The sequence below is a fragment of the Dreissena polymorpha genome, chromosome 3, assembly GCF_020536995.1.
Source record: "Dreissena polymorpha isolate Duluth1 chromosome 3, UMN_Dpol_1.0, whole genome shotgun sequence".
NCBI classification, from domain to species: Eukaryota; Metazoa; Mollusca; class Bivalvia; order Myida; family Dreissenidae; genus Dreissena; species Dreissena polymorpha.
Genome location: NC_068357.1, coordinates 44,232,864 through 44,246,725, shown reverse-complemented (window position 1 = coordinate 44,246,725; position 13,862 = coordinate 44,232,864). Strand labels below are relative to the sequence as shown.

The window sequence follows — 13,862 nt, the reverse complement described above, 5'->3', positions numbered from 1 at the left end:
TTAAAAGAATTAGCTTTGCATTATTGGCAATGAATGTTGTAGTAAATGTAATAGGCACAAATGCAGTACTTATTTACATTAATTTACACACAAAAAATCACCACTATGCAAGATATTCTGACAACTAAAAATATATACATTGATCCGTAAAATAACTTCTCCTCCCATAAGCGAAAAAAAAACGTATAACATATTAGTCGCCGCACTTCAGTGCGACGCCAATAATTTTCAGGTTTTTAAATCGTCAAAAATGCCTTAAATGGATATTTTTGAGCATGGTAAATCTTCAGTATAACTATTTTCTCACAAATATCATAACTACAACGAAAATTTGCAGATCTGAAACTTTTTTTTTTAATTTGTCAATTTACCAAAACGTGAAAATGCCATTTTAAACCATTGAGCAACGTTCTTGGAAAATTGGGCTCAATGCATGCGCGTAAAGTGTCGTCCAAGATTAGGCTTAAGTAAATGCAGTCCACAAATGCCATGTTAATAATAATTGAAACCACTCTGTAAAAGAACACATTTAGATTATTTTTTATTGATACTCAGGAAAATCAATAAAAAGTTCCATACCATAGCCTTTTTTCACCTTATAATTATGCACTCATGTCAAAAATACATGACAAAAAGAGCATAATGCACTACATACAATTAATATGCATGATAATTACATGACCATTTATGCCTAGTGGACTCTCCCATCCTTCTAAATTGGATCAATTTATTTCCAAAATTAGGGATGTCTAGTATATTTATTTCTATATTTAGAACATTTCTTACAGAAATTCTTTTAAGCAAACAGCGCAGACCCTGATGAGACGCCGAATCATGCGGCGTCTCATCTGGGTCTACGCTGTTTGCCAAGGCCTTTTCTAGACGCTAAGCATAAATCGGTTAATGCGCCCAGTATGATTCATAACTTTTGTTAAGTTGAATAACTGAGTGAACATGGCATGTCATCAGGGTTTGCGATACTTTGCATTGTTTGTTGATAATTGCGGCGGTATCTTGATTCCGTGTTTGAAGACCGATCTTTTGTACATAATTGTTACATGAAAACAGATATCAAATAAATCTTTTAGTCTTGAACCAAAGGATTGATAAGAACGCGTGCAGTAAGTACGAGCACATAACTCCTGAATAGAAAGCTAGTTGGTTAGTTCTAGTAATTAAAGGCTGATGTGTAATAACTGGAGCCACGTTACGTCTGCCATGGAGTTTCGTTATGTGTAATAACTGGAGCCTCGTTACGTTTGCCATGGAGTTTCGTTATGTGTAATAACTGGAGCGTCGTTACGTCTGCCATGGAGTTTCGTTATGTGTAATAACTGGAGCCACGTTACGTCTGCCATGGAGTTTCGTTATGAAGAGACTTCATTTACACGAAACATTCCATAAAAGCGAAAATTCAGGTCCCTGATAATCATGTGCTTACTGCACCGGCTAGCCAGGAACGACATTTTACGCACATGCATAAAGCCAAGTTTACCCAGAACCAAGCTCAAAGATTGACACTTGCGTAGAGAACCGTGTCATGTCGAGATTTTTATTATTATTATAACAATTCAATGGTAAAGGAGAACGTATTATGTATTGCAACATAGCTATCCTATGTATAAAAATATACATCCAGATAATCTTTCTGAAGTTTCTTCGTTATTACTGTATTTAATATGTTAATGTGCCTAACTAAATACTACTCAAAATTTGCCAAGGATCACTTTTATAGTATGTGTAATTTGAAGTTCACCCCTAGCTATATTCAGCCAGCGTCACGCCATCAATTATATATAAATACATAAAAATGAAATCAGAAACACACATCATAATATCCTTACCTGCAAAATAACAATTTAAATTAAATTAAATTGAAAATATATAATGTGAAAATAAAATGTGATCCTAAGCAAATTTTGAGTAGTACATATTGCCATATAAAATGAAGTAGAAAAACGTCACACCCTCTTCGAATAACACGGACACGGGGCTGAATGTACATATTAACATACGTTAAGTGTCGTCTATGATTAGCCTGCGCGTTCCGCATAGGCTAACCAGGAACACACTTAACGCCTAAATTTGATTTATTTTCCGATAAGTAAAGACCTCCTTTATAAGAAAAAGAAAATAAATGCGGAGAGTGTCGTCCTTTATTAGCCTGTGTGGACTGCAATGCATCAGGGCCCGTTTTGCTAGAACGAGATTTATTTATGTCATACCTTAGATGATCTTTATAACCCATTTATGCCTAGCGTCTAGAAAAAATGCCTTTGCAAACAGGGTAGACCCAGATGAGAGATGCGGCGTCTCATCAGGGTCTGCGCTGTTTGCTTAAAGAAATCTTTGTAAGAAATATTCTAAATATAGAAATAAATATAATAGACAACCCTAATTTTGGAAATAAATTGATTCAATTTAGAAGCCCAGTTTTCTCAGAACGCGGCTCAAATGTATGAACATAGGATTGGGAATCTGCACGGAAATGAGCTTCTTTGAACATTCGTTCTTTACTATCCTTAGTTTTTACGTTGCACGATTACTGACAACGATCACTTGAACCTAAAAAGCATGCAGGCTGTATTTGTCAGTAGATTGCACATGTCCTCCGCCAAATGTAAGTCATTTCCATTAGTAGATTGCACATGTCCTCCGCAAAATGTAAGTCATTTCCATTAGTAGATTGCAAATGTCCTCCTCCAAATGTAAGTCCTTTCCAAAACTGTCAGTAGATTGCACATGTCCTCCGCCAAATGTCAGTCCTTGCACATGTCCTCCGCCAAATGTAAGTCCTTTCCAATAAGTTTCTGAGAAGGTCTGAAATGTACACTGTAACATATGCCATATCATTCATGATCAGCCTCTACAGGAAATATATAAGTAAGCTTTTCTCTATAAAGTATAGCCGATGTCCAACAGAAAGAACGCATGCCATGACGGACCACTTCATGCCGTGACTTACTACTTGTGCCATTACGAACTTCTTCGTGCCATGACGGATTACTTAAAACCATGACAGACTAATTTGTATTATGACAGACTACTTCATACCATGACGAACTAATTCATGCCATGATGGGCTACTCCTTGCCATGATGGACTACTTCGTATTTTGACGGCCTACTTCGTGCCATGATGGGCTACTCCGTGTCACGGTGGACTACCGGTACTTCGTATTTTGACGGACTAGTTCATACCATGACGGACTACTTCGTGCCATGACGCACTACTTCATACCATGACGGACTACTTCGTATTATGACGTACTACTTCATACCATGACGAACTACGTCATGCCAGTATGGGCTACTCCGTGCTATTGTTGACTACTTCGTATTATGACGGACTACTTCATGCAATGATGGGCTACTCCGTGCCATGGTGGACTACTTCGTATTATGACGGACTACTTCATACCATGACAGACTACTTTGTATTATGACAGACTACTTCATGCCATGACGAACAACGTCATACCATGATGGGCTACTCCGTGCCATGAAGGACCACTTCGTATTGTGACGGAGTACTTCGGGCCATGATGGGCTACTCCGTGCCATGGTGGACTACTTCGTATTATGACGGATTACTTCAAACCATGACAGACTACTTCGTATTATGACAGACTACTTCATGCCATGACGAACAACGTCATGCCATGATGGGCTACTCCGTGCCATGAAGGACTACTTCGTATTGTAACGGAGTACTTCGGGCCATGATGGGCTACTCCGTGCCATGGTGGACTACTTCGTATTATGACGGATTACTTCAAACCATGACGGACTACTTCGTATTATGACGGACTACTTCATACCATGACGAACTACTTCATGCCATGATGGGCTACTCCGTGCCATGGTGGACTACTTCGTATTATGACGGCCTACTTTGTGCCATGATGGGCTACTCCGTGCCATGATGGACTACTTCGTATTATGACAGACTACATGAAGTTCATAACATGACGGACTACCTCGTGTCATGACGAACAACTTTAACCATGACGGACTACTTCGTATTATGACGGACTAATTCGTGCCATGATGGGCTACTCCGTGCCATGGTGGACTTTTACGTATTATGACGGACTACTTCATACCATGACGGACTACTTCGTATTATGACGAACAACTTCATGCCATGATTGGCTTCTCCGTGTCATGGTGGACTACTTCGTATTATGACGGACTTCTTCGTGCCATGATGATCTACTCCGTGCCATGGTCGACTTCTTCGTATTATGACGGACTACTTCAAACCATGCCGGACTACTTCGTATTATGACGGACTACTTCATGCCATATCGAGCTACTTCATGCCATGATGGGCAACTCTGTGCCATGGTGGACTACTTCGTTTTATGACTCACTACTTCATACCATGACGGACTACTTCTATTATGACGGACTACTTCATACCATGACGAAAAACTTTATGCCATGATGGGCTACTCCGTGCCATGGTGGACTACTTCGTATTATGACGCACTACTTTATGCCATGACGGACTACTTCGTACTATAACGGACTACTTCATACCATGACGAACAACTTCATGCCATGATGGGCTACTCCGTGTCATGGTGGACTACTTCGTATTATGATGGACTTCTTCGTGCCATGATGAGCTTCTCCGTGCCATGGTGAATTATGATGGACTTCAAACCATGACGAACTACTTCATATTATGATGGACTACTTCATACCATGACGAACTACTTCATGCCATGATGGGCTACTCCGTGCCGTGGTGTACTACTTCGTATTATGACTTACTACTTCGTGCCATGATGGGCTACACCGCGCCTTGGTGGACTACTTCGTATTATGACGGACTACTGCATTCCATGACGGACTACTTCGTATTATGACGGACTACTTCATACCATGACGAACTACTTCATGCCATGATGGGCTACTCCGTGCCATGGTGGACTACTTCGTATTATGACGGACTACTACTTGCAATGACGTTGTCGACTAGTTCGTGCTTTGACGGACCACAGTGTTATGTAAGCCATGACGGATTCTTTCGTGTAATGACAGACTACTTCGTGTCATATGGCATACTTCGTGTTATGACGGACTTCTTGGTGTCATACAGACTTCTTCGTGTCATGACGCACTACTTAAAGAAATGCCTCATACCATGACGAACTGCTTCGTATTATGACAGACTACTTCATACCACGACGACAAACTTCATACTATGAGGGGCTACTAAGTGCTATGGTGGACTACTTTGTATTATGACGGACTACTTCGTGCCATGATGAGCTACTCCGTGCCATGGTGGACTCCTTCGTGTTATGACGGACTACTTTATACCATGACGCGTGGTGGAATGGATATGTTGTCCGCCTACCGACCGGGAGGCCACGGGTTCGATCCCCACCGTGGGAGCGTTCTTTAGATCTCCCCCAAAGACACCAAGTACTGGTTCTAGGCCCAGGAAACGGAGTCGAGAGCCTTTATCTTTCGATGCAATCGAGCTTAAATAAATAGGTTTAAACTAATACCAAGACGGACCACTTCGTATAATGACCGACTACTTCATACCATGACGAACTACTTCATCAGGGGCGTAACTGCTATTTGGCACAGCGGGCCCGGGCCTACATTTTTTTTTTGGAACAGCAATGAAATCAAAATGCTCCAACTTCAAAAAACGCATTAAAATGTTGACTCTGAGGGGGGGGAAGGTGTAAGAAATTTGCATTTCATATTGACATAATCCTCAGACAATGGATTCTGGTCGTGTTCAAAGGACATATCTTCCAATTATAAACTCTACTTCTTTCTATGTGCATATATTCTAGATCGCTTCTTTTCACGTTACTTGCTGTTACAAGTTTACATAGATCTACATGTCTCCCTTTCAACACTACAGTAAGTTGTAATCACTTATCGTTGGATTTTTAAGAAACATAGACATGCAGACAGTATTATTGGAAAGAATTCCCATTGTTCGACTTTTGAATAAGTGGAGTGTTCCACTTTTAAATGTTTCTCTGTTCCATATTGTTTTAAAATTAAGTTCGCTGGTATAAAGATAATAAAGAACAATTTAGTGCTCTGACATTGAGATAAAACAGTAAAATATCAAAGAAAAACAGGCCAAAGTATTATATTTTCGTATCTTATTTATTGTCTAGATATGCTTTTAATCTCACCGCAGGCGTTATAGGATTTAAAAATTAAAAGGGGAAGGACCCCCGCAACCCCGTTTTTATGTATCATATCCGGGCCTACAGCTAAAATATGCTAGCTACGCACCTGTTCATGCCATGATGGGCTACTCCGTGCCATGGTGGACTACTTCGTATTATGACGGCCTACTTCGTGCAGTGACGTAGTCGACTTATTCGTGCTATGACGGACCACAGCGTGTTATGTAAGCCATTACGGATTCTTTCGTGTAATGACAGACAACTTCGTGTCATATAGCATACTTCGTGTCATGACGGACTACTTCGTGTCATACAGACTACTTCGTGTCATGACGCACTATTAAAAGTAATGCCTCTGCCCTCATACCGTCGGCATATAGTGTTTCCTACCGCCGACCACAGCCGAAGCTTCTGAAGATGGACACTTAAATTATAATTTGACATTCTGCTGTCAGACGCTAGTCTTGCTGGAGTGGTGTGACGCAAAGGAGCTGACGCAGTCTGACGCTCTATCTAACTGAACTGCCTATTTCTATTTTTCCTGACATATAAAGGTTATGAATAACCTACCGGGTATCTTTGTTGAAACGTTTAAGTAAACTTTATTACAAAGTTTCGTTTCATGCAAATAATGATTTTGTTGTCATTTTAATAAGTGCATCTTTTATAAACACAGTATTTTGAAACATGCCTTTATTTTTTCGTTCTTTCTTTTACATCTCAAGAGTGTGAACCAGAATAAACCAAATGTATTCACGATTTAGTAGAGTACGTACAAGATAAGAGAGATAACTCCCAAAGTTTATTTCTTTTCGTGCATTTTTTATTACGAACAAAGAATTATTTTTATAGTGCAACGCAAAGTTATTTTATGAATATTTGCTACATAAGATATGGTGATGATTTCAGAAATAAGTGCAAACATTATTGTAAACATTTTTTCTGAAAACTATCGTTTCAGTAATATGCTGTCATATGATTTTTGCGAATATTTTTATTCAACTTTACTTTTGTGTTCTGTAATTTCTTATTATTAAATCAGATTTAAATTTTACACATTATATCTTAAAGGGCCCGTTTAAACAGATTTCACTTTTGGTAAATTGACAAAATTAAAATAAGTTGTTTCAGATTCGCAAATTTTCGTTTTAGTTATGATATTTTTGTGGAAAAAGTAATACTGACCATTTACCATGCTCTTAAATATTATTATATGCATCTTTTGACGACTTGAAAACCTGAAAATTATAAAGCGTCATGCGACGCGAAACGATTGAATAGTTTGGAAAGTTCTATTGTTGTCCTTATAATTTTGGAAACTACGAGGATTGCTTTTATAGGTTAAAAATACATTCGCTCTAAGCATGAGCCTGGATGGTCGAATGGTCATGGCGGGAGGCTTTTTACTCCAGGACTCCCGGGGTCAGTGGTTCGAGCCCTGTTGAGGGTTGCTTTTTTTCCTTTTAAATTGTATTCTTGTTTTTTACTTGAGATAAAAGGTCAAATGTTTGAATTTATCAATATAAAGCATTTAATGACAAGCTTCAATACATGCCAAAATCTGTAAAACGGCCCCTTTAACTAGTAAATTCAAAGCTCTTTGCGGTCCCGCGCATAGACATAGGGGGATCCGCATTATACACTATTTAGTGAGACATTGTCACGTGACAACAAAATGGTAGCCGCCATAATTCTCCAAAACAAAATGACGCATATCTTTGAAAGTTAAATATTTTGTACTGGAGCGTTAAGTAACCGTATCTTTAGATCACGCTTGAAACCCTTTGAAATGACGTCAGTCAAAGTTGCGGTCCGGGTACGGCCGCTCAATAAAAGGTTTGTTTTAACTTCCCCTTTTTGACACTTTAAGATTTTTTTTTTAATTATTTCATTGTTTTGTTTACTTATTTCGAATTGTGAATTTTTAATTTTGAGCAAGATTTAGGCGATAGGTTAAGCAATTTACACGCTTTCTGCAAAAGATTATCCAATCTAAGGCTTGAATGACATCATTTGGTATATGTGTTACTCCCAGCAATCAATTCGACTATAACTGGGAGGCGCAGCGAGAAAACAGTCAAGTTACCATTGCCGGATCAATACGCATAGCAGATCACTTTGATGTTCAAGACTGCGTATCGCGATAAATAGTTGACATTTTTAGATGATATCTTGTACACAGCATCTTCAAGGCCTGTTCTTTAAAATGGATTGATTGAGTCGCAATCGTAGCTACTCTTTGTCAAACATTTCGGTATCAAATGCTAACATGTATATATAACCTTGTTGACTTCCGTCTCGTTTCCAAATCGAGGTTGAACATTCTTTGAGGCCACATACCATGACTCTGATGGAAAGTAAGGAGTTGACGCATTAATTTAAAGGCCATTTAGTAGTTTTTCTGCCTGTGTAACCCAGCTAGAAAAAATCTGAAAAATCCCCGACCATACTGGGGATCGAACCCGGGACCTCCCGGTTTCAAATCAGGCAGACACTCTACCGCGTCGCTATAAAGGCTAGCTCATATAGCAAGGCAGTATAAGTTCTCCTTATACCGAACCCTGCTACATACACCCCCTCAAATTCTGAAATTCTTCCACGAATTTCCTATTGCCATGACATCTGTGGGACGTCTGACACACCTGGTGGGGTTTTTACGTTGGGCGCCAATGTAACCCAGCAAGAAAAATCCCCGACCATACTGGGGATCGAACCCGGGACCTCCCGGTTTCAAATCAGGCAGACACTCTACCGCGTCGCTATAAAGGCTAGCTCATATAGCAAGGCAGTATAAGTTCTCCTTATACCGAACCCTGCTACACCTGCAAAAGTCCATTTCAGTTTTGATTCGTGTTTAAGATTTTGCAATACCTTTAATGAAATGGCGAATTAGGGCAATAACGGATCAAGCGTGATAATATGCGTATTGATAATATATTATATTAAAATTTATGCAAATCTTGTTGATTCTTCTAATAAATGATCTCAATTGCAATGTTTTCTTTATTTTCCATGTTCAATATCGATGATTAGCTATAATTTAAACATTTTACATGGTTTATAAGATGACCATATCTTTTCGATCTTTTTAGGATTTTTCAACAGATACTTCACACAAGAACACCATGTGTAAAGTGTGGATACAAGATCACATATAGAAAACAATTAATAACAAAAAAAATGAACATAATTTATAACTGGCAATATAACCTGGTAATTGTAAACAACACATTTCATGTTTCGACAATTCAAATAGCGTGTTGGATGCCCACCTGAGTGGTTTCAGTCACGTGATCCGTTATGGTTACAACTTACAACTGATCCATTAATACATGCATTCTGCGGCGAAAAACGAAGGTATCACAAATACATTTTGCTTGCGTTTAAAAATAAGACTATGTGCTGATTCAGTAAGTTAAGGTAATATTTAATCAAACTGTTGTAAAAGAAGTATCAAAACATTTATTGCTTTTCACCAGAACAACTTAATTACGCTACTGATCCGGTAATGGTAACTTGACTGTACCAGGTTTTAGGCTACAGAATAAAACCAAAAATGTCTCTTATTGGCATGCAATATACATCCAGGCCGCAATTGTTGTTTGTTGAAAAACTATAGTTTCATTTGCATGTTTTCCCATTTATCTTGACAGCATGATCAGAAATGCCAACACATCTTTCAGTTTCCTTATGCATATTTTATTCATTAACTCAAGTCCCGCCAGCACATTGTTTTGTTAATGATGTGTACTCTTATTTCTTGTTTATAAATAAAATGTAAAGTGTTTTTTATAAGACAGACACCAGTGAACTCCATAGAATTCTGTTTTCTGTCAAAACTCATGCATCCACATGAGGTTAAAAACACGAGTAAAAGGCTCATGACGGTAAAATGTAGCAAGTTTATCATTTCATTCAGACGATTCCCTCTTAATTGTGCAATTAAACAGTAATTCAGTGATACATTTTGACATGTTTTTGTCTTAACAATGCTATATAAGGTTTCACATTATTCATATATCAAATTATGCTGCCTATTTTATTTAGTTGTGCTTTAAAAGTTTTTACGATGACTGTCAATCAACTGTCATCACCTGGTGGCCTTTCCTATGGCCGTATTCCCATAACTTAATGCACACAAAGTCAGAAAATGTACAGATCAACATTTTAAGTAATAGTGGCTAGAACAATATTATCTTATCGTACACATCTATCTATAAAAGTCAGTCTGTGAGAAAAACAAAGCACTTTAAGTTTATTGTTACGCATGTGAATGGCATAGAATGGAATGAGAATTTCATTAATTACTTTTATATCGGATACATACATGTTAGAGCCACAATCAGAACTTAAATCTCCAATCTTCAAAATGTTTAAATACAGAATTTTTTATTAATTACAAAAAAACATTAACATGTTCTCAACATGTTAAGTTATTCTCTGCTTTATCGAATAAGAAATGTTAATGAAGTTATACAAATCTCTTGATTGTATTTTCATTTTCAGGGAGCTGGACCTGGAAAGCAAGTTTATTATCGAGATGGAGGGAAAGAAAACAACCATCACCAACCTCAAGGTAAAACAAAGGTGCTTTTGTCTCATTCTAGGAAAAAGGGGGCTTAATAAATGTGTGTTGAGTGACCTTCAGCTTAAATGGAATTGGTGTTTATAGGTAGTATCTTCTTATTGAAAACCCAATTAATACTGAAAGTGTTGTCCCTTATTAACCTGTGCAGACTGTACAGGCAAACTGGGACGACACTTTACTCACATGAATTAAGCTGCTTTCCCAGAGTGCTTATCACATGTCATAAAACAATGAATATAATCTATTTGTAGCCCATATATTTATGAAGTGACAATTACATTTTTTGGATCAAAGTATTCAAAATTTCAAAAAAAAATTGATTGATACTCATATTCAGAGGGATTAAAACAAATGGCTACAAAACTTGTGATCATAATTAAAAAATGTCAACACTGTAGTACTAGTATCATTAGTATGCATGCATATAGCTGTTCTTCTTGTACTGTTCTTTCATAATGATTTTCCTAGTTCTGTGTTTTTTCTGTTTGTGCACCGGCTGAAAATGTCAGTGGGACAAACTTTTATAGTTATGAAAATTAATGTTTCACTTGGCGTTTATAAACAAGGAGATCCAAATTTCAAGTTAAATAAATACTTTTTCAACCATGCACCATTTTACAATAAACCACCAACAAAAGCAAGTTAAACCCTTACAAATCTTTTGGTATCATACTTATTACTAGTCTATTAATCATAACAAAGAAATTTACCAGGCATAAGATTGGCAAGATAGAACAATACAAATTTAAATGGTACTTTTCACAGATTTTTGCATGCATCGAAGATTGCCATTAAATGCTTTAAATTAAAAAATGTTTATATTGGAACTAAATAGCTCCAGTACAAAAACAAGAATACAATTAAAGAAAGAATAAAAGTAATCCTCACCTGGGCTCGAACCACTAACCCTTGGAGTAAAAGTCAAGCACTCAGACCACTCGGCCATCCGTACTCATACATCTATACATGTAGTGCATTTTATACTATATATATATACCCAATCCTCATTATGTCCCAAAATATAACAATAACAACAGAACTCTCCAAATTATTATCCCCCGTCATAGGCGGAGGGATATTGTTTTGGCGTTGTCTGTCTGTCTTTCCGTCCTTCCGTCCGGCACTTTTGTGTCCGGAGCCATACATGTATCTTGGAAGTGCTTTGGTGGATTTCATTTAAACTTTGTATGAGTATATATATATAGATATGGATAAGAGGATGATGCATGACAAATGGCATTGTACACCATCTGTTTATAATGGAGTTATGGCCCTTTGTACCTTAAAAAAATGCTTTTTTAGCTGATGGTCAAATATGACCCTTTTGTGACCAGAAGCATATTGGCGGGGGATATCAATGCAAAAAATTTGCTTGTTTTCAATCCTTTTGTGTTTGTAACGCTTTATACTTTTCATGTTTTTAAATCATCAAAAGATGCATATAATAGATATTTTAGAGCATGGTAAATGCTTTGTATTACTGTTTCCTCGCAACAAAGGAAAATGTGCAAATTTGATACAAATTGTTATGCCCCCCTTCAAAGAAGAGGGTGTATATTGCTTTGCTCATGTCGGTCTGTCTGTCGGTGGGTCCGTCCAACAGGTGGTTGTCAGACGATAACTCAGGAAGTCTTGGGCCTAGGATCATGAAACTTCATAGGTACATTAATCATGACTCGCAGATGACCCCTATTGATTTTGAGGTCACTAGGTCAAAGGTCAAGGTCAAAGGTGCTTTGCTCATGTCGGTCTGTCTGTCGGTCGGTCTGTCCACCAGGTGGTTGTCAGACGATAACTCAAGAACGCTTGGGCCTAGGATCATGAAACTTCATAGGTACATTGATCATGACTCGCAGATGATCCCTATTGCTTTTGAGGTCACTAGGTCAAAGGTCACAGGTGAAGGTCACAGTTACTGGAAATAGGCATTTTAAGGATTTAGCATGGTTCAAACAAGGGAAACAACTACTGTTTATGCATGTTCTTTTTGTTACAGCATTTGCCTCCCTTGTAATATATTTAAATTTTACCAAATGTAAGGCTAACTGCATTTTTGTAATGCATTGCATCAATAACCACCACCACCTCCACCACCACCAACACCACCGTTGTTCACAGTGACCACCACCACCGTTGTTCACAGTGACAAAAAACGTATTCACACAATGGCTGCTACTACAACTTATAGGCCATATAGGGAGGCATGCATGTTTTACAAACAGCCCTTGTTTAAATTTTGTTGCTTTGAGAAAAGGCAGATGTGTTCATACCTGAAAAGAAACAAATCCTGCAGCTTTAACAGAAGGCCCTCGAGTCATTGTGTCATAAGCCGGCAGATTATAAACATCTGACCCAGCTTTTCTGTGTGTTATTGTCTATTTTTTTTATGCTAGATACTTAAGTGGACTGTATCTTCTATGTTTTGTATACTAGATGGCTGAGGAGAAGCTGGATGGAGTGTCAGAGTCGACTCGTGAGGCCATGAGGGTGAAGGACTTCACCTTTGACTTCTCCTTCTGGACGGTGGATCCTCAGGATGGGGAACGCTACCATGACCAGGAGATGGTAAGTTATGGAAAAATTAGGCATAAATAAAGCATGTGCGTAAGGTGTCATCCCAGATTATACTGTGCAGACAATTTCCGCCTTTTAATATGTTTACATATTGTAATGACCCACCCCACACCCATTATATGCTTAAATGCTTTATTGTTTACTGTTATACTTACGTGGAATGCAGTTTCCAAAGTTATACTACTAATGATTATGATGATGATGATGATGATAATTGCACTTACCTTGTTATTCGTGTAAGGCTTGCAATGTCGATTGTTTACATCCTTTTAACACAATAATCCATTTCATTTCCATGACTTATTCCGTAATACCACGAATTATTAACTGCACTAACAGAACTATTAGTATTATGTGTATTGTTTCCATTTCGATCCTGTTGTTTATTGACAAGCCATATTTATGCATTATTATGTAAATGTTATGCATAAATCTGACCTGTCATGGCCGCTATGACACAGAATTTGCCAGCATCATTGTGGATTCTGACAGCTCAGGCTGACGGATTCTGATTGGATGATTCCC

The 13,862-nt window shown here is 38.0% G+C and overlaps 1 protein-coding gene across 1 annotated transcript in view; it reads left to right on the top strand.

Annotated features, from left to right (window-relative positions):
* The first annotated feature begins 7,839 nt into the window (after positions 1 to 7,839).
* Positions 7,840 to 13,862, top strand: part of LOC127873909 (kinesin-like protein KIF16B) — an 83,931-nt gene continuing 77,908 nt past the window's right edge. Inside the window, exons 1-3 of the mRNA XM_052418020.1 lie at positions 7,840 to 8,011; positions 10,682 to 10,751; positions 13,197 to 13,328. Of these exons, the coding sequence (XP_052273980.1) occupies positions 7,965 to 8,011; positions 10,682 to 10,751; positions 13,197 to 13,328 (249 nt within the window). The 5' untranslated portion in view covers positions 7,840 to 7,964. The remainder of the gene's footprint in view (positions 8,012 to 10,681; positions 10,752 to 13,196; positions 13,329 to 13,862) is intronic.